This window comes from Bombina bombina, chromosome 7 (assembly GCF_027579735.1).
Source record: "Bombina bombina isolate aBomBom1 chromosome 7, aBomBom1.pri, whole genome shotgun sequence".
Taxonomy (NCBI): Eukaryota; Metazoa; Chordata; class Amphibia; order Anura; family Bombinatoridae; genus Bombina; species Bombina bombina.
In genome coordinates this window covers 544,949,511-544,968,761 of record NC_069505.1, presented here as the reverse complement: position 1 = coordinate 544,968,761, position 19,251 = coordinate 544,949,511, and the positions used below count along the sequence as shown (strand labels likewise).

At 41.4% G+C, this 19,251-nt stretch overlaps 1 protein-coding gene across 1 annotated transcript; it reads left to right on the top strand.

Annotated features, from left to right (window-relative positions):
* Positions 1–10,980: 10,980 nt before the first annotated feature.
* Positions 10,981–11,922, top strand: LOC128636529 (olfactory receptor 6C74-like). The gene has a single exon (XM_053689527.1). The coding sequence runs from the start codon at positions 10,981–10,983 to the stop codon at positions 11,920–11,922; it is 942 nt and encodes a 313-aa protein (XP_053545502.1).
* The last annotated feature ends 7,329 nt before the right edge of the window (positions 11,923–19,251 follow it).

Genomic DNA, 19,251 nt, shown 5'->3' with positions numbered 1-19,251 from the left:
GCAACTGCAATTAGATTACACTAGCAGACTGATGTTTCACAGTCAAAAAAGTTTTTTATTTTTAAATTATTTACACTACTGTTACACCAGATATGAGTGGTGGCACCGGGCAAGTGGGCTTGGCTGGCACACACGCTAGCAGGCAGGCAACTGCAATTAGATTACACTAGCAGACTGATGTTTCACAGTCATTTTTTTTTTTTTTTTATTATTTACACTACTGTTACACCAGTTATGAGTGGTGGCACTGGGCAAGTGGGCCTGGCACACACGCTAGCAGGCAGGCAACTGCAATTAGATTACACTAGCAGACTGATGTTTTTAAAAAAAATAACTTTTTTGACTGTGAATTATTTACACTACTGTTACACCAGATATGAGTGGTGGCACTGGGCAAGTGGGCCTGGCACACATGCTAGCAGGCAGGCAACTGCAATTAGATTACACTAGCAGACTGATGTTTCACAGTCAAAAAAGTTTTTTTTTTTTTAATTATTTACACTACTGTTACACCAGATATGAGTGGTGGCACTGGGCAAGTGGGCCGGTCACACACGTTGGCAGGCAGGCAACTGCAATTAGATTACACTAGCAGACTGATGTTTCACAGTCAAAAAAGTTTTTTATTTTTAAATTATTTACTCTACTGTTACACCAGATATGAGTGGTGGCATTGGGCAAGTGGGCCTGGCACACACGCTGGCAGGCAGGCAACTGCAATTAGATTACACTAGCAGACTGATGTTTCACAGTCAAAAAACTTTTTTTTTTTTAATTATTTACACTACTGTTACACCAGATATGAGTGGTGGCACCGGGCAAGTGGTCCTGGCACACACGCTAGCAGGCAGGCAACTGCAATTAGATTACACTAGCAGACTGATGTTTCACAGTCAAAAAAGTTTTTTTTTTTTAATTATTTACACTACTGTTACACCACATATGAGTGGTGGCACTGGGCAAGTGGGCCGGGCACACACGTTGGCAGGCAGGCAACTGCAATTAGAATTACACTAGCAGACTGATGTTTCACAGTCAAAAAACTTTTTTTTTTTTAATTATTGACACTACTGTTACACCAGGGGCGCGATCCGATATAGATCGCAGTTTGCGGCGCAAGCGAGGGAACCGGCGTCGCCCGCAGTTTCAGCTCGCAACTCGAGCTATCCCATATAAGTCGCCGTCAGATGCTAACGTGCCGTAAGTCTGACAAACCAGCGATGTCCAGAAATCTGCGCAAGTACAAATTTATGGCGTCGCCAGTGACTTGCGGCACGTTAGAAACTGCCGGCGCCTATAAAACCTGACTAAAGTCTAAAACACCCGCACTGTCTAACACGCCTCCCTAACATAGCCCGACAAGTCTAACACGCCTCCCTAACATAGCCCGACAAGTCTAACCCTCTATCCGCTATCCCCCCTCACTAGCCTAACAATAAAAAAGCTATTAACCCCTAAACCGCCGCTCCCGTACCCTGCCGCAACCTAATAAAGTTATTAACCCCTAAACCGCCGCTCCCGTACCCCGCCGCCAGCTATATTATATCTATAACCCCCTAAAGTGAGCCCCTAACACCGCCGCCATCTATATTAAAATTATTAACCCCTAATGTAAGCCCCTTACACCGCCGCCATCTCTATTAAAATGATTAACCCCTAATTTAATCTACCTACCCCGCCGCCAGCTATATTATCTATATTAACCCTAAGTATATTATAGTTAATATAGGTATTACATTATATATATTAACTATATTAACCCTAATTATATTAGGGTTAATATAGTTAATATAGTTACTATAGTATTTATATTAACTATATTAACTCTATCTAACCCTAACTAAATTTATATTAAATTAATCTAATTCATTTATAAACTAAAATATTCCTATTTAAATCTAAATACTTACCTATAAAATAAACCCTAAGATAGCTACAATATAATTAATAATTACATTGTAGCTATGTTAGGGTTAATATTTATTTTACAGGTAAATTGTTAATTATTTTAACTAGGTATAATAGCTATTAAATAGTTATTAACTATTTAATATCTACCTAGTTAAAATAATTACCCAATTACCTGTAAAATAAATCCTAACCTAAGTTACAAATACACCTACACTATCAATAAATTTAATAAACTACAAACATCTATCTAAAAATACAATTAAATTAACTAAACTACAAAAAAAAAACACTAAATTACAAAAAATAAAAAAAAGATTACAAGATTTTTAAGCTAATTACACCTATTCTAAGCCCCCTAATAAAATAATAAACCCCCAAAATAAAAAAAATTCCCTGCCCTATTCTAAATTAAACAAATTTCAAAGCTCTTTACCTTACCAGCCCTTAAAAGGGCCTTTTGTGGGGCATGCCCCAAAGAATTCAGCTCTTTTGCATACAAATACAATACCCCCCCCCCCCATTACAACCCACCACCCACATACCCCTATTCTAAAACCACCCAAACCCCCCTTAAAAAAGCCTAACACTACCCCCCTGAAGATCTCCCTACCTTGTCTTCACCACACCGGGCCGAACTCCTGATCCGATCCGGGCGATGTCTTCCTCCAAGCGGCAAAGAAGAATTCTTCCTCCGGCGATGTCTTCCTCCAAGCAGCAAAGAAGAATTCTTCCTCCGGCGACGTCTTCCTCCAAGCGGCAGCAAAGTCTTCATTCTTCCGGCGGCATCTTCAATCTTCTTACTTCGCTCCACCGCCGCGGAGCATCCATCCCGGCCGACTGCTGAACTACGAATGAGGTACCTTTAAATGACGTCATCCAAGATGGCGTCCGCCGAATTCCGATTGGCTGATAGGATTCTATCAGCCAATCGGAATTAAGTTAGAAAAATCTGATTGGCTGATTGAATCAGCCAATCAGATTCAAGTTCAATCCGATTGGCTGATCCAATCAGCCAATCAGATTGAGCTCGCATTCTATTGGCTGTTCCGATCAGCCAATAGAATGCGAGCTCAATCTGATTGGCTGTTCGGATCAGCCAATCGGATTGAACTTGAATCTGATTGGCTGATTCAATTAGCCAATCAGATTTTTCTAACTTAATTCCGATTGGCTGATAGAATCCTATCAGCCAATCGGAATTCGGCGGACACCATCTTGGATGACGTCATTTAAAGGTACCTCATTCGTAGTTCAGCAGTCGGCCGGGATGGATGCTCCGCGGCGGTGGAGCGAAGAAAGAAGATTGAAGATGCCGCCAGAAGAATGAAGACTTTGCTGCCGCTTGGAGGAAGACGTCGCCGGAGGAAGAATTCTTCTTTGCCGCTTGGAGGAAGACATCGCCGGAGGAAGAATTCTTCTTTGCCGCTTGGAGGAAGACATCGCCCGGATCGGATCAGGAGTTCGGCCCGGTGTGGTGAAGACAAGGTAGGGAGATCTTCAGGGGGGTAGTGTTAGGCTTTTTTAAGGGGGGTTTGGGTGGTTTTAGAATAGGGGTATGTGGGTGGTGGGTTGTAATGGGGGGGGTATTGTATTTGTATGCAAAAGAGCTGAATTCTTTGGGGCATGCCCCACAAAAGGCCCTTTTAAGGGCTGGTAAGGTAAAGAGCTTTGAAATTTGTTTAATTTAGAATAGGGCAGGGAATTTTTTTTATTTTGGGGGTTTATTATTTTATTAGGGGGCTTAGAATAGGTGTAATTAGCTTAAAAATCTTGAAATCTTTTTTTTATTTTTTGTAATTTAGTGTTTTGTTTTTTTTGTAATTTAGTTAATTTAATTGTATTTTTAGATAGATGTTTGTAGTTTATTAAATTTATTGATAGTGTAGGTGTATTTGTAACTTAGGTTAGGATTTATTTTACAGGTAATTGGGTAATTATTTTAACTAGGTAGATATTAAATAGTTAATAACTATTTAATAGCTATTATACCTAGTTAAAATAATTAACAATTTACCTGTAAAATAAATATTAACCCTAACATAGCTACAATGTAATTATTAATTATATTGTAGCTATCTTAGGGTTTATTTTATAGGTAAGTATTTAGATTTAAATAGGAATATTTTAGTTTATAAATGAATTAGATTAATTTAATATAAATTTAGTTAGGGGTGTTAGGGTTAGATAGAGTTAATATAGTTAATATAAATACTATAGTAACTATATTAACTATATTAACCCTAATATAATTAGGGTTAATATAGTTAATATATATAATGTAATACCTATATTAACTATAATATACTTAGGGTTAATATAGATAATATAGCTGGCGGCGGGGTAGGTAGATTAAATAAGGGATTAATCATTTTAATAGAGATGGCGGCGGTGTAAGTGTCTTACATTAGGGGTTAATAATATTAATATAGCTGGCGGCGGTATAGGGGGATTAGATTAGGGGTTAATAATTTTTATATAGGTGGCGGCGGTGTAAGGGGTCAGATTAGGGGATAGATAAGGTAGATGACAGCGGTGTAAGGGGTTCTAATTAGGGGATAGATAAGGTAGATGGCGGAGGTTTTAGGGGCTCACAGTAGGGGGTTAGTTTATGTAGATGGCGGCGGGGTCCGGGAGCGGCGGTTTAGGGGTTAATAACTTTATTAGGGATTTCGGGGGGGATGGGATCGCGGTTGACAGGTAGATAGACATTGCGCATGCGTTAGGTGTTAGGTTTATTTTAGCAGATCGCGGTTGACAGGGAGATAGACATTGCGCATGCGTTAGGTGTTAGGTTTATTTTAGAAGATCGCGGTTGACAGGGAGATAGACATTGCGCATGCGTTAGATGTTAGGTTTATTTTAGCAGCCAGTTTAGGAAGTTACGGGGCTCCGATAGTCAGCGTAAGGCTTCTTACGGCTGCTTTTTGTGGCGAGGTGAAAATGGAGTAAGTTTTCTCCATTTTCGCCACGTAAGTCCTTACGCTGCATATTGGATACCAAACTGCGCGGGTTTGGTATACCTGCCTATAGCCCAAAAAACTACGGGCGACGGCAGAAATATACGCGCGTAACTTCTAGGTTACGCCGTATATGTGATACCAAACCCGCGCAAATATTGGCGTCGCCGGCTTTTGCGGGCGACGATTTTTATCGGATGGACCCCTAGATATGAGTGGTGGCACTGGGCAAGTGGGCCTGGCACACACACTAGCAGGCAGGCAACTGCAATTAGATTACACTAGCAGATTGATGTTTAACAGTCAAAAAAGTTATTTTTTTTTAAATTTACACTACTGTTACAACAGATATGAGTGGTGGCACTAGTTGGCAAGTGGGCCTGGCACACACGCTGGCAGGCAGGCAACTACAATTAGATTACACTAGCAGACTGATGTTTCACAGTCAAAAAAGTTTTGTTTTTTTTAATTATTTACACTACTGTTACACCAGATATGAGTGGTGGCACTGGGCAAGTGGGCCGGGCACACACGTTGGCAGGCAGGCAACTGCAATTAGATTACACTAGCAGACTGATGTTTCACAGTCAAAAAAGTTTTTTATTTTTAAATTATTTACTCTACTGTTACACCAGATATGAGTGGTGGCATTGGGCAAGTGGGCCTGGCACACACGCTGGCAGGCAGGCAACTGCAATTAGATTACACTAGCAGACTGATGTTTCACAGTCAAAAAACTTTTTTTTTTTAATTATTTACACTACTGTTACACCAGATATGAGTGGTGGCACCGGGCAAGTGGGCCTGGCACACACGCTAGCAGGCAGGCAACTGCAATTAGATTACACTAGCAGACTGATGTTTCACAGTCAAAAAAGTTATTTTTTTTTAAATTTACACTACTGTTACAACAGATATGAGTGGTGGCACTAGTTGGCAAGTGGGCCTGGCACACACGCTGGCAGGCAGGCAACTACAATTAGATTACACTAGCAGACTGATGTTTCACAGTCAAAAAAGTTTTTTTTTTTTTAATTTACACTACTTTTACAACAGATATGAGTGGTGGCACTAGTTGGCAAGTGGGCCTGGCACACACGCTGGCAGGCAGGCAGGCAACTACAATTAGATTACACTAGCAGACTGATGTTTCACAGTCAAAAAAGTTTTTTTTAAAAAATTTACACTACTGTTACAACAGATATGAGTGGTGGCACTAGTTGGCAAGTGGGCCTGGCACACACGCTGGCAGGCAGGCAACTGTAATTAGATTACACTAGCAGACTGATGTTTCACAGTGAAAAAAGTTTTTTTTTTTTAAATTTACACTACTGTTACAACAGATATGAGTGGTGGCACTAGTTGGCAAGTGCGCCTGGCACACACGCTGGCAGGCAGGCAACTGCTATTAGATTATACTAGCAGACTGATGTTTCACAGTTAAAAAAGTTTTTTTTTTTTTTTTAAATTCTTTTTATTGAGAGACATAGAATACATACAGCATATAGTTATACAGTAAGTTCCCCCAAAGAGACCTATAATACAATGTTGTGATTCGCAGATCACTGGGGCAAGATAGTAAAAGAAAAAAAAAAATTGATGACATAGTGGTACATCAGGTTTCTTCTGAAATTAAATCTGTGTCCACAAAGAGAAATTCAGTTTACATGTGAAGCCATAGAACCAATTATAGTAAGTAATTCCTAGACCAGGGGGAAAGAACCCTTGTGTCTCAATTTTATAACAAATAAACAAACAAACACCGTAAAACAAAACAAAACTAACAACCATAACATGTTCAACATGTGGCTCTCAGAGATACTATTGGCAGTTTTGCAGAGCGGGGGCTAGGTCAGACTATGTTTTTATTAGAGGATATAGGTATGGTTGAGCCATTAAGATCCTAATTCGCAGTCCTCTAACACAAATTGTGGTGTAAGTTTCAAGGGGGGGAATAATACAAACTTTTAATATGCCTGGGTGAGATTGTATCCCTACACAGATAGGAACCACAGAGTAAATACTTTGCGTGTCCAACATTCTTGTAGCATATGTAAGTACTATACATTCCAATATGTATAAGCTGGTTAGGAACCTAGCAAACAGTTAGTTGATAATGCAGAGCATGGATAAATATTTAGGGTAACATTTGAGCTGAGTCTTAATCTGACCAATATATTAAATATTAGCTTATCATTTACAGCCCTTATAATCAGACATTCTGGATACCATTACGTTATATAAGTAGAGCATTGCCAAGGGAGAATTAGCTAAGATGTATAGAGAGTAGTAATAGGGAACCATTAGATCAAACACACTTTATAAGGCAGCCTGGGTCGTACAGTTCAAAGCATAGAAGATGCAAACAAGAGGAGGAGGCATAAAAGCTGCATCGAGAGCGACTCAAACTTAATGCAGGTTAAATATCTCAGAACATTAATTGCATCTGAGCGCTATCAGTGAAGGTAACTTATGCCTTAATTTAAACACAGCGATAGGGACCTATATAATAGAAAGAATAATAACATCACAAACTGTCCAGCATAGCCATATACACACTTTCAGCTTAAGATCCATGTAAGGGTTAGCCTGCTGTGGGACTTCACATCCATTTATCCAGCCCCAAGAAGTACATTAAGTTTCTGCAGCGCATTAGCCAGAGCACAGCAGAAATCAGCTCACTTACAGCCCTCCCATCCTAGCCGATGCCGTCCCTGTCCCATAGCAACGACCGGTGATCCAAATCTGGTGTGGAGCCTGTGCGCTGGAGACGACAACCGCCATGTTGCTCTCCGGTCAGGGGGATTACAAGTGTAATGAAAGGTCTGTCCATTGTCTTTGCTGAAGTAGCGGGCGGGTCTGTAGCAAGGTGTATAGGAAAACTTGTAGGTAGATTCTCAACCACAGCACAGCCTAGCGTCCTCCCAGCCACGGCCGCCATCTTGAAGACATCAAAGGGTACTGCCTGTTTAGCCGTCTTCAAAGTATGATAGCAAGAAGCGTCTGGCTCATGGATATCCACAGCCCGTTCAGTCAAATCAGCTTCCTCCAAACAGGGTATGTGTTCCATTATTTCTCTGCGTCCCTGGGGGGATCTGTCCTGTGCAGCGTCACTGTTATTATCGGAGGAGACAGCTTCTAATCGGCACCATTTTGTCGGGACATACTTGGAACCGGGGGCCTGAATGTCAGTCAGCAAATGTTGTGTGGCCTCCTCCAGCTTAATAAATGCCGGTAGTAACAGATTTTTTAAAGAAAGTACCAATTCCAGATATTGGTTGTCTTCTGAGGTAGAGCCAACCATTTTGTGTTCTGAATTGCACAGAATAACACTCTGTGCTCTGCTCCGGTTTCCAAACTCTCCTGACTTCACACAGTCCTCTGATCTCTCGGGGGCCAGGTGTTATTAATCCTGATCCGATAAGGGTTCCCAAACAGCCGAACTGCTAAGGGAGATTAGGATGGCTTGATATTTGGCCACTTTTAAACAAAAAGTTTAAGATAATATGCAGAGCTTCATAATCTTGTGGCCATCTTGGGTCGCCGCCCACCGGAACTCAAAAAAAAGTTTTTTTTTAAAAAAATTTACACTACTGTTACAACAGATATGAGTGGTAGCACTTAGCAAGTGGGCCTGGCACACACGCTGGCAGGCAGGCAACTGCAATTAGATTACACTAGCAGACTGATGTTTCACAGTCAAAAAAGTTTTTTTTTACAAAATTTACACTACTGTTACAACAGATATGAGTGGTGGTACTAGTTGGCAAGTGGGCCTGGCACACACGCTGGCAGGCAGGCAACTGCTATTAGATTACACTAGCAGACTGATGTTTCACAGTCAAAAAAGTTTTTTTTTTTTAAATTTACACTACTGTTACAACAGATATGAGTGGTGGCACTTAGCAAGTGAGCCTGGCACACACGCTGGCAGGCAGGCAACTGCAATTAGATTACACTAGCAGACTGATGTTTCACAGTCAAAAAAGTTTTGTTTATTTTAATTTACACTACTGTTACAACAGATATGAGTGGTGGCACTAGTTGGCAAGTGGGCCGGGCACACACACTGGCAGGCAGGCAACTGCAATTAGATTACACTAGCAGACTGATGTTTCACAGTCAAAAAAGTTTTTTTTTTTTTAAATTTACACTACTGTTACAACAGATATGAGTGGTGGCACTTAGCAAGTGGGCCTGGCACACACGCTGGCAGGCAGGCAACTGCAATTAGATTACACTAGCAGACTGATGTTTCACAGTCAAAAAAGTTTTTTTTTACAAAATTTACACTACTGTTACAACAGATATGAGTGGTAGCACTAGTTGGAAAGTGGGCCTGGCACACATGCTGGCAGGCAGGCAACTGCTATTAGATTACACTAGCAGACTGATGTTTCACAGTCAAAAAAGTTTTTTTTTTTAATTTACACTACTGTTACAACAGATATGAGTGGTGGCACTAGTTGGCAAGTGGGCCTGGCACACACGCTGGCAGGCAGGCAACTGCAATTAGATTACACTAGCAGACTGATGTTTCACAGTCAAAAAAGTTTTTTTTTTTAAATTATTTACACTACTGTTACAACAGATATGAGTGGTGGCACTAATTGGCAAGTGGGCCTGGCACACATGCTGGCAGGCAGGCAGGCAACTGCAATTAGATTACATTAGCAGACTGATGTTTCACAGTCAAAAAAGTTTTTTTTTAAAAAAATTTACACTACTGTTACAACAGATATGAGTGCTGGCACTTAGCAAGTGGGCCTGGCACACACACTGGCAGGCAGGCAACTGCAATTAGATTACACTAGCAGACTGATGTTTCACAGTCAAAAAAGTTTTTAAAAAAAAATTTACACTACTGTTACAACAGATATGAGTGGTGGCACTAGTTGGCAAGTGGGCCTGGCATACACGCTGGCAGGCAGGCAACTGCTATTAGATTACACTAGCAGACTGATGTTTCACAGTCAAAAAAGTTTTTTTTTTAAATTTACACTACTGTTACAACAGATATGAGTGGTGGCACTGCAGGCAGGCAACTGCAATTAGATTACACTAGCAGACTGATGTTTCACAGTCAAAATTACACAGGCAAAAAAAAAAAAAAAAGACTGATGTTCTAGCCCTAAAAAGGGCTTTTTGGGGTGCTGTCCTTACAGCAGAGATCAGATGAGTCCTTCAGGACTGTAGTGGACACTGAATACACTAGCCTAGCTATCAATTTCCCTATAAAATCAGCAGCAGCTACACTATCCCTCCTCTCACTAAGAATGCAGGATCAGAATGAATCTAAAATGGCTGCTGTCCAGGAGCTGGGAGGGTCTGGGAGGGAGTGTCTTCTGCTGGTGATTGGCTGAAATGTGTCTGGAGACTGTGAGATACAGGGTCAAAGTTTACTCAATGATGACGAATAGGGGGCAGATCGAACATCGCATATGTTCGCCCGCCGCGGAGAACGCAAACAAACTATGTTCGCCGGGAATTTTTTGCCGGTGAACTATTCGCGACATCACTATATATAAATAGGTATAAATATATTGTACCAAAATACCATCAGATATATGTAGAAATATGTATTTAATAATAAATAGAACATATTCTGCTATGTGAACAACATTGGAATGTGAAATATTTTCATGTCGGGTTTGCACACTAGGGCATTTCCAATTTTTCACTCTCCATTGAAGTCTATGGAGGAATACGTTAATGCGGTCCCAATATTCTAGCTTTGACTCTGTTTGTCGTGTTAGTACGCAAACAAAAACTTTTACTTTCAACTTCTAATACGCACTTGCCTTGGAAGTTAGCATGGGAGTATGAGCGATAAATAGCGCTCGCTCCACTCGTAAACTAGCCCAGTGTTGGTTTTATATAAATTAAAAAATGTTCATTAAAATGTATGGAAACAATAATGTTGTGCTGTTCTTTGTTATATTTCACAGTTTAGGATCCTGATTCTAACTATTCTAAGTTTTGGATATCTTTTACAAGGAAATGCATTGAATTATCTGCTCATGGATTATTGTAAAGCATTTCCTGGTTTTCCAGCTTCTGGTTTTTGATTGGCTATATTTATTGTGCCATGTACTAAAATACTTTGGAAAATATGTTTTCAACTAACCAAACCAGAGTGACTTATTTCATTATTAAAGGGATATCTGATGTCCCTCAGCTTCAACTTCCGATCTTTCTTTTAGTTTTACTGATTTATCTCACCACACTTGGCGCTAATACGGCCATTTTTCTTCTTGTCTGCTTGGATCCACAACTGCACACGCCTATGTATTTTTTCTTGGGGAATTTATCCATTATGGACATGTTCTGCTCTACAATTACTTTACACAAAGCCCTTGTTATTTTTGTGACGGGAAACAAAACCGTTTCTTTCAACAGCTGCATAGCACAATTATATATGTTTTCATGCTTGGCGTGTGATGAGCTTTTAATACTAACGGCCATGAGTTATGATCGCTATGTCGCCATATGTAACCCTCTGCATTATCCAATGGTTATGAATCCCAAAGTCTGTGCTCTCTTAGCGTTCATATGTTGGGTGTTGGGATTCATAGAAGTTATTCCTTATGTTGTTTTATTGTTAGAATTGTCTTGTTATCGGTCCAACATAATTAACCACTTCTTCTGTGATTTGGTACCAATTGTAAAATTAACTTGCAGTGACACTTCTGTTTTGGACATAGTCATTCTTATTGAAGGACTGTTGCTTTTGAGTCTAATTCCATTCCTTCTAACCTTCATCTCTTACATTTTTATTATTGTCACTATATTGAAGATCCGCTCCAGCACAGGTAGACGTAAAGCTTTTTACACGTGTTCTTCACACCTCACGGTTGTTCTCCTTCTATATGTGACACTTGTCTGCCAATACCTGAGACCCACTTCATCCGAGTCTTTGAATTCCAACAAACTTTTCTCTCTGTTTAACACAGCGGCTGTCCCAATGCTCAATCCTTTGATTTACAGTTTGAAAAACAAAGATGTGAAATCGTCATTAAGACGAAGGCTTAAAGCTTGTAAATGTATTGCTTAAAGAGACATTAAACCCAAAAGTTTTCTTTCATGATTCAATTAATACATTTTAAAACAACCTTCCAATTTACTTCTATAATCAATTTTGCTTCATTCTCTTATTATCCTTTATTGAAGGAGCAGAAATACACTAATAGAAGCTAGCTGAACACATCAGTAGCCAATGATAAGAAGGATATATGTACAGGCATTAATCAGCAGCTAGCTCCCAGATCTTGAGCCTACCTAAGTATGCTTTTCAATAAAAGATAACAAGAAAAATAATCAAATTAGGTAATAAAAGTAAATTGGAAAGTTAGTTTAAATGTTGTGGTGTCATATCCCTTTAAACTCTCAGAATATATATGCAATTAAGCACTGCATTGCAAAATTAATGGTTTAAAATTATATAACTCATTTTGTTATCATGTTACAAGGTTTTGCAAATCAAGGGCAGCTCAGGGATACATATTTACTATTATTATTATTATTAAAGTGAATGTAAAGTTGAATGAATGAGTGCCAGGTTTTTAAAAATACTATAAAAAACAGGGGCACCGGCTTCCTCCAATCATGGCGTGTACCCCATAGGCGTCCAGCTCGTGAGGCCACGCAACTATTAGAGGAAGCCGGTTTCGTCATTGCTGTGCTAAGTACAACAGGAGCTGCGGGCGGAGGATGCCGGTCTGGGTTTCCTAAAGAAAAAGGTAAGTATTAAAAAAAACGCTGCAATGTAATGAATGAAAGTGCCCCTGTTTTTAACAATATTTTTACAAACCGGGCACTCATTCAATAAACTTTCATTCACTTTAAATCTGTTATTTATAAAGCTACAGCATTGTACAGAGCACAGTAACAATACCAGGTGTTTTAAATTAGTGAGGGAATAAAACATACATTACAATATTAAATTATAACATTCTGAAAGGCAAAGGAAAGGCAAAATTAAGCTTTTGTTATTTAGAAAAGAACATGCAATTGAGAATAACCAAAAAAATAACAAATTAGTCTCTGGGGTATATTTATTATAGTGCAAGCGCACATGATACGATGTAGCGTATCATGTCCGATGCACATCAATAAATGCCGACAGCATACGCTCTTGGCATTTATCATTGTACCAGAAGTTCTTGTGAACTGCTGGTGCAATGTTGCCCCCTGCAGATTTGCGGCAAGTCGGCCGCTAGCAGGAGGTGTCAATCAACCCGATCGTTTTCGATCGGGTGGATTTCTGTCCGCGGCCTTAGAGCAGGCGGACAAGTTATGGAGCTACTGTTTCCAGTGAGCCTGAAGGCCTCGCACGGAAACAGGGGCATCAAGTTCCATCCGAAGCTTGATAAACCGCCCCCATTGTCTTTTAATATACATTTGTTGATTGTGCAAATTCACTGTATTTAAACGGACATTAAAGTGAAGGTAAACTTTTGTGAATGAAAGTCCATTTTTTAAAAATACTATTAAAAACAGGGGCACTTTCATTCATCAAAGTTTACAAATCAGCCATTTTGATTAAAAACTTACCTTTTTTTCTTTTCACAGCTACAGCAGCTTTCCCCTCCTGGAAATCCTCTCTTCACACGTCAGCAATGACTAATCCGGCTTCCTCCAATCACGGCTTTCCCCCCAGGGTGGTCATTGCCTGAGGCCATGCTGTGATTGGAGGAAGCCAGATTAGTCATTGATGACGTGTGAAGAGAGGATTTCCGGGAGGGGGAAGCTGCTCTGGCTGTGAAAAGAAAAAAAGGTAAGTTTTTAATCAAAACGGCTGCTTTGTAAACTTTGATGAATGAAAGTGCCCCTGTTTTTAATAGTATTTTTAAAAAACGGGCTTTCATTCACCAAAGTTTACCTTCACTTTAAAGTCAAAATTAAAGGAACATTAAACTGGTTACTATTCAATATGCTATAGTTTTTCCTTCAGTGTCTGCAGATCTATTAAATCCATTTCCTTATTTCAATTTATATAAGGTTTATAAAGCTCCGCCTCTTCATACTGGGCATTGCCTGTACACAAATTATTGCACCCTGTCAAAGAAGCAGTGCGCATTCACACTTCGGTGATGTTACTGGCTTTTTGGCAGCTGTCAGGAAACACAGGAGCACCGGTAGCTAAATAAAACTTCCAAATTTTATTGTCACACAGGTTAAAACATAGTGGGTTACAGTGAAGTGATTGCAAACTGGAAACACAGCTGACGCGTTTCGGATTACGCCATACTCCATGACGTATATTAAAATCAACATGTCTTACACAACTTAAAAAGATTAATGCAATCCTATTGGTTAATGCAAATTGACATTATTAACGTTGTACCTTAACTCTAACCTTACCACTTAGTACTTTTCCCAACAAACTGAATACTGACATCCCATATATCATGACAAGGTTACATTATTAACAAACAAACGCTGAGATAACAAGTCGCGCGCTGACTGCAGTGCGCGTGCAGTATGTTTTTTCTTTATGCTTCCTCGAGGGTCTTCAGCCTTGCTAGCCTCAGCGGTCCTTTTGTTATTAAATAGTATTTAATAACAAAAGGACTGGTGAGGCTAGAGAGGCTGAAGCCCCTCAAGAGAGCCTAAAGAAAAAACATACCGCACGTGCGCTGCAGTCAGAGTACAACTTGTAATCTAGTCGAATGTTATATTGTTGTTTCTATAGTAAACTCTGTGTTAATTACTCATCCCTCTTCCCTGCACAGAAAGTATAACCAATACATGTGTAACGGGGTTTGGCCTAGGCCCACAATTACCCCTGTGGGTCTTTACCCCAGCTACCTCCATGTGCTCTGCAGGCTGATCCTGAGTCTCCGCTACCTGGGAGTTGGGGTACATGACTGTGGCAGTGCCTCCACCTGACTGGGCATCCAGGGCAAGAATGGGTTTCCCAGACAGGAACATAATAAATAACTACAACACACACAGTAATAACAGTAAAACAGTATGAACATGTATTAAAGGATTATGGTAAATAAAAATAAGGCAAGAAATACAGTGGCTAACTAACACACCAACTCTCTCTAACCAGGCCCAGCACCCTCCCAAACCACCTGCGAACCCACCCTCAGGCTTCACCCTAATGGCTGACGGGTACCAGTTGGTGCACAGAAATGTTGGGGCCCTTTAAGGTAATCCACATGCATTTAAACAGTTACAGCTCATAGGAAACTGCAATCCACAGAAAGAGCTGTTTATAAGTTTATGTGATGGACAGAATGCCCTGTCAGTATGACAAGGAGAGAGGATACTTCTTACCACTAAACAGGATTCATCTGCACAGGCTGAAAGAAAACTCCAAGGTCTGCCAGTCATTTACTTTGTCTGCATTCTTCTCCACAGCTCTCTCACAGGGTCAGACTGCAGCTGGCAGCATACACTAAATCAGCAGAGGAATGCTGTTACTTTACAAGATGAAGTCTGCAGCTCTCTCACAGCCAGGCCTCACACACATCTTCACTGCTCTGACATGTCTGCTTCCTCCTGTGTCTTACACTCTTCTTTCAGTTTCACTTGATCACATGACCAACCAGTCTAATAGTTGCCTAGGCAACTTCTCCTGCAGACTGTATACAGGTGCAAAAGTTCAACAGGAAGGGCTACATTCTCCCCCTCGTAAAATCCTTGCCTTCCACTGGCAAGGTTCCACCAAGAGGTAAATTGAAAAAACAAAACATATAAATAATAATAAATGCACTAACAGTCCTATAAACAAATGTTAACTATCTTACAGTTTATTCTAGTACAGAGAGGTTCCAACATTCATAATGTCCGCAACCGCATACAGAAAATCAACCATTTTAGACTGTACCTGGGGCATATGTATATAACTGGGTTCTCCGACTTGATCGTAAGTAAGAACCCTGGGAGGCTGTCGTATTCTAGTACCCAGTCTCTGTTCTCTCTGAGGAAGTCCAGAATGTTCCTGGGAATCTTCAGCTCTGGCCAATTGGGTGGGGAGGTCACCAGATGCTTGAGACCCTGGCTTTCCCATGATATAAGAGTCTCTTTTTGGGGTCCCAGGCACAAAGTTGGGGCTGTTGGGATTCAATGTAGAGGTGGCTAAGGGAGGAGAGGAAGGAAAGTGCTGTGTTTCCTCAGCAGGAGGAGACGACCATTGATCATCAGCACTAAGAGCTTCTGAGGTCTCTACTGCCTCATTTTCAGGACTCCCCGTTGTGCTTTTCTCCCATTCACTACTACTCCCTTCCTCTTCATCGATATAGGCTATTGGTAGTAGATGGTTCCTATGCCAGGCTTTGATCCGACCTTCTAGGCCTTTTATATTATACACTGGCAGCCCCTTTAGCTTAGACACAACTTCAAATAGGGTATCCTTCCATCTGTCTGCTAATTTGTGTTTCCCAGGTACCCCTAGATTCCGGAGGAGAACCTTATCTCCCGCTTGGACTTCCCGATGCTTCACTTTGGTATCGTATCTTCTTTTGTTGCGTGCCTCCATTTTTGCCGCAGCTTGAGTGGCCAACTCGTAGGCACTGTGAAGGTTTTGTCTGAGGGTCCTCACATACTGGAAGTGAGAGTCTGACTTTGTCCCATTTGGGGACACCCCCAACCGGACATCTATCGGTAGTCTGGCTTCCCTTCCAAACATTAGGAAATAGGGTGAGAATCCTGTAGACTCATGCCTTGTGCAATTATATGCGTGGACCATGGCTTCTACATGCTTACTCCAGGACCGCTTCTCCACTTGTTTCAGAGTCCCGAGCATGTCTAGGAGTGTCCTATTAAAACGCTCAGGCTGGGCATCACCCTCAGGGTGGTAGGGTGTTGTTCTGGACTTGTGAACCTGCAACATATCCAGCAGTTCTTTGATCAGCTTACTCTCAAAGTCTCTACCTTGATCAGAATGTATTCGATTGGGCAGACCGTAGTGCATAAAATATTTCTGCCAGAGGACCTTGGCTACGGTCACAGCCTTCTGGTCTTTAGTGGGAAAAGCCTGAGCGTATCTGGTGAAATGGTCTGTTACTACCAAAACATTCCCAATTCCGGTAGTATCATTCTCAATACATAGATAGTCCATGCACACAAGATCCAGGGGTCCTGTACTTCTCAGGTGGCCCATAGGGGCAGCTCTCACAGGCAGAGTCTTTCTCTGAATACATCTTCTGCAGGTCTTCACATAATGTTCAACATGTTCTCTCATGCGAGGCCAATAGAACCGGTCTTGTACCAGGCCATAGGTCTTGTCTACCCCAAGATGCCCATGTTGATCATGGAGAGCTCTCAGGACCATTCCCCGATATCTATGAGGTAACACTAGCTGCTTTCGACCAGGGTGGTCATGGTATTTTATAATTCTATAAAGGATTCCATCTTCTAGATGTAATTTACTCCATTCTCTCCGGTACAAATCTCTTTGTCCAATGGGAAGGCAGCTCAGTAATTTAGGGTTCTTGGCTCTCATTGCCTTGAGGACTGTCCCTATATACCAGTCCTGTGACTGGGCTTTCTTCTTGTCTTCATTGGTTATGTGAGACCACTGTTGGAGCATTGCTGGAGCACAGAATACCTCTGGTACGGCTTCTGGGGAGTGACATATGGAGTCTATTCCTCTGAGTTCAGAGAACTCATCCTGCCTCTCAGCCACTACATATGTTTGGCACAGGGCTCCTACCCCAGGCACAGGGATTTCTTCCCATTCCTCCTTTTCTTCATGAGGAGGAAGTCCAGGTCTGCGGGACAGAGCATCCGCACTGACATTCTTAGGACCTGGCTTGTATTTAAGGCTGAAACTATAGTTCGACAATGCTGCCAGCCACCTATGCCCTGTGGCATCCAGCTTTGCTGTTGTTTGAATATAAGTAAGCGGATTGTTATCCGTCCTTACCTCGAATGTTGCTCCATATAAATAGTCATGTAACTTGTCCACAATTGCCCACTTGAGCGCCAAGAATTCTAGCTTATGGACCGGATAGTTTTTCTCTGCACCAGTTAGACTTCTACTTATGTAGGCCACTGGTCTTAACCCTTCCGGGTAGCTCTGATGCAATACGGCCCCTAGGCCTTCCATACTGGCATCAACATGGAGCACATATGGTTTCTCTGGATCTGAATATGCCAATACAGGAGCTTCTGTGAGTCTTTTCTTCAAGATTAAGAAGGCTTCTTCCCATCCTGAGGTCCATTTCTTTCCAAAGGAGTCTTTAGGACTTGGCGCCTTAACACCCTCTATAGCAGAGGTAGTCTTTAACAGGTTGTGTAGCTCTCGAGCAATCTTTGAATAGTCTTTCACAAACCTCCGGTAGTAACTGCAGAATCCAAGAAATGAGCGCAGCTCACTGATGTTATCTGGCCTGGGCCAGTTCATCACTGCTTCAATTTTGGTCGGGTCAGTTGTCACACCTTGTGCGGAAACAATGTGACCTACATATGTAACAGAGTTCTGGGCAAACCGACATTTGTCTATTGATAATTTCAGACCCTCTGCTTGGAGTCGATCCAACACCTTCAGCAATCGCTGTTCGTGCTTTTCTGGTGTCCTTCCAAACACTATGAGGTCATCAAGATAGACTAGGCACTCTTTGGGATTCATATCCCCCACAGTCTTCTCGATCAGCCTTTGAAAGGTGGCGGGAGCTCCAGTGACCCCTTGGGGCATCCTGGTAAACTTGTAGAATCCCAAGGGACAGATGAAAGCTGTCTTTTCCTGATCCTCCTTCTTCATGGGTACCTGATAATACCCAGACCTCAAGTCCAGGACGCTGAACCACTGGCTTCCAGAAAGGGCATCTAGCAGATCTTCTATCCATGGCAGAGTATATTGATCTGGCACAGTCCTTTTGTTTAAAGTCTGATAGTCTATGCAGAGCCGGACTGTGCCATTCTTTTTCCTAACTACCACTATGGGTGAGGCATATGGACTTCTGGACTATTTAATAATGCCAGATTCTTCCATCTGTTTGAGTATATCCCGGACAACTTCCACATCTCTAGGGGGTATTCTCCTTGATCTTTCTCTGAAAGGAGCTGGGTCAGAAAGTCTGATAGCATGTGTGGCACTCTTTGCACATCCCACATCCATTTCTTTCCTGGAGAAGACTTTCTCTCGAGTAGCTAATTTGGATCGGAGGCTATCTCTCCACTTTTGTGGTAGAGGAGAATCTTCCAGTTCAAAAACTATAGGTCCTTCATGATCACCTCCCTGTTCTGCCTTTACAGACATTACTGAAGAGACTTGGTCCAACAAGTGAATCACACCAATCTTCTGGTGACGATCAATTCTGATCTCTGTGGGTGTTAAGTTTCTTATCATTATGGGAAAATCTTTACACCAGTGATTCCGCCAGTCTTTCACCTCAGGTATGAGAGTCCACCCTTTTTTGCATCCTCC

What these genes read in the sequence shown, in the direction of transcription:
- LOC128636529 (XM_053689527.1), top strand. Translation starts at nt 10,981, where the DNA reads ATGTTTTCAACTAACCAAACCAGAGTGACTTATTTCATTATTAAAGGG.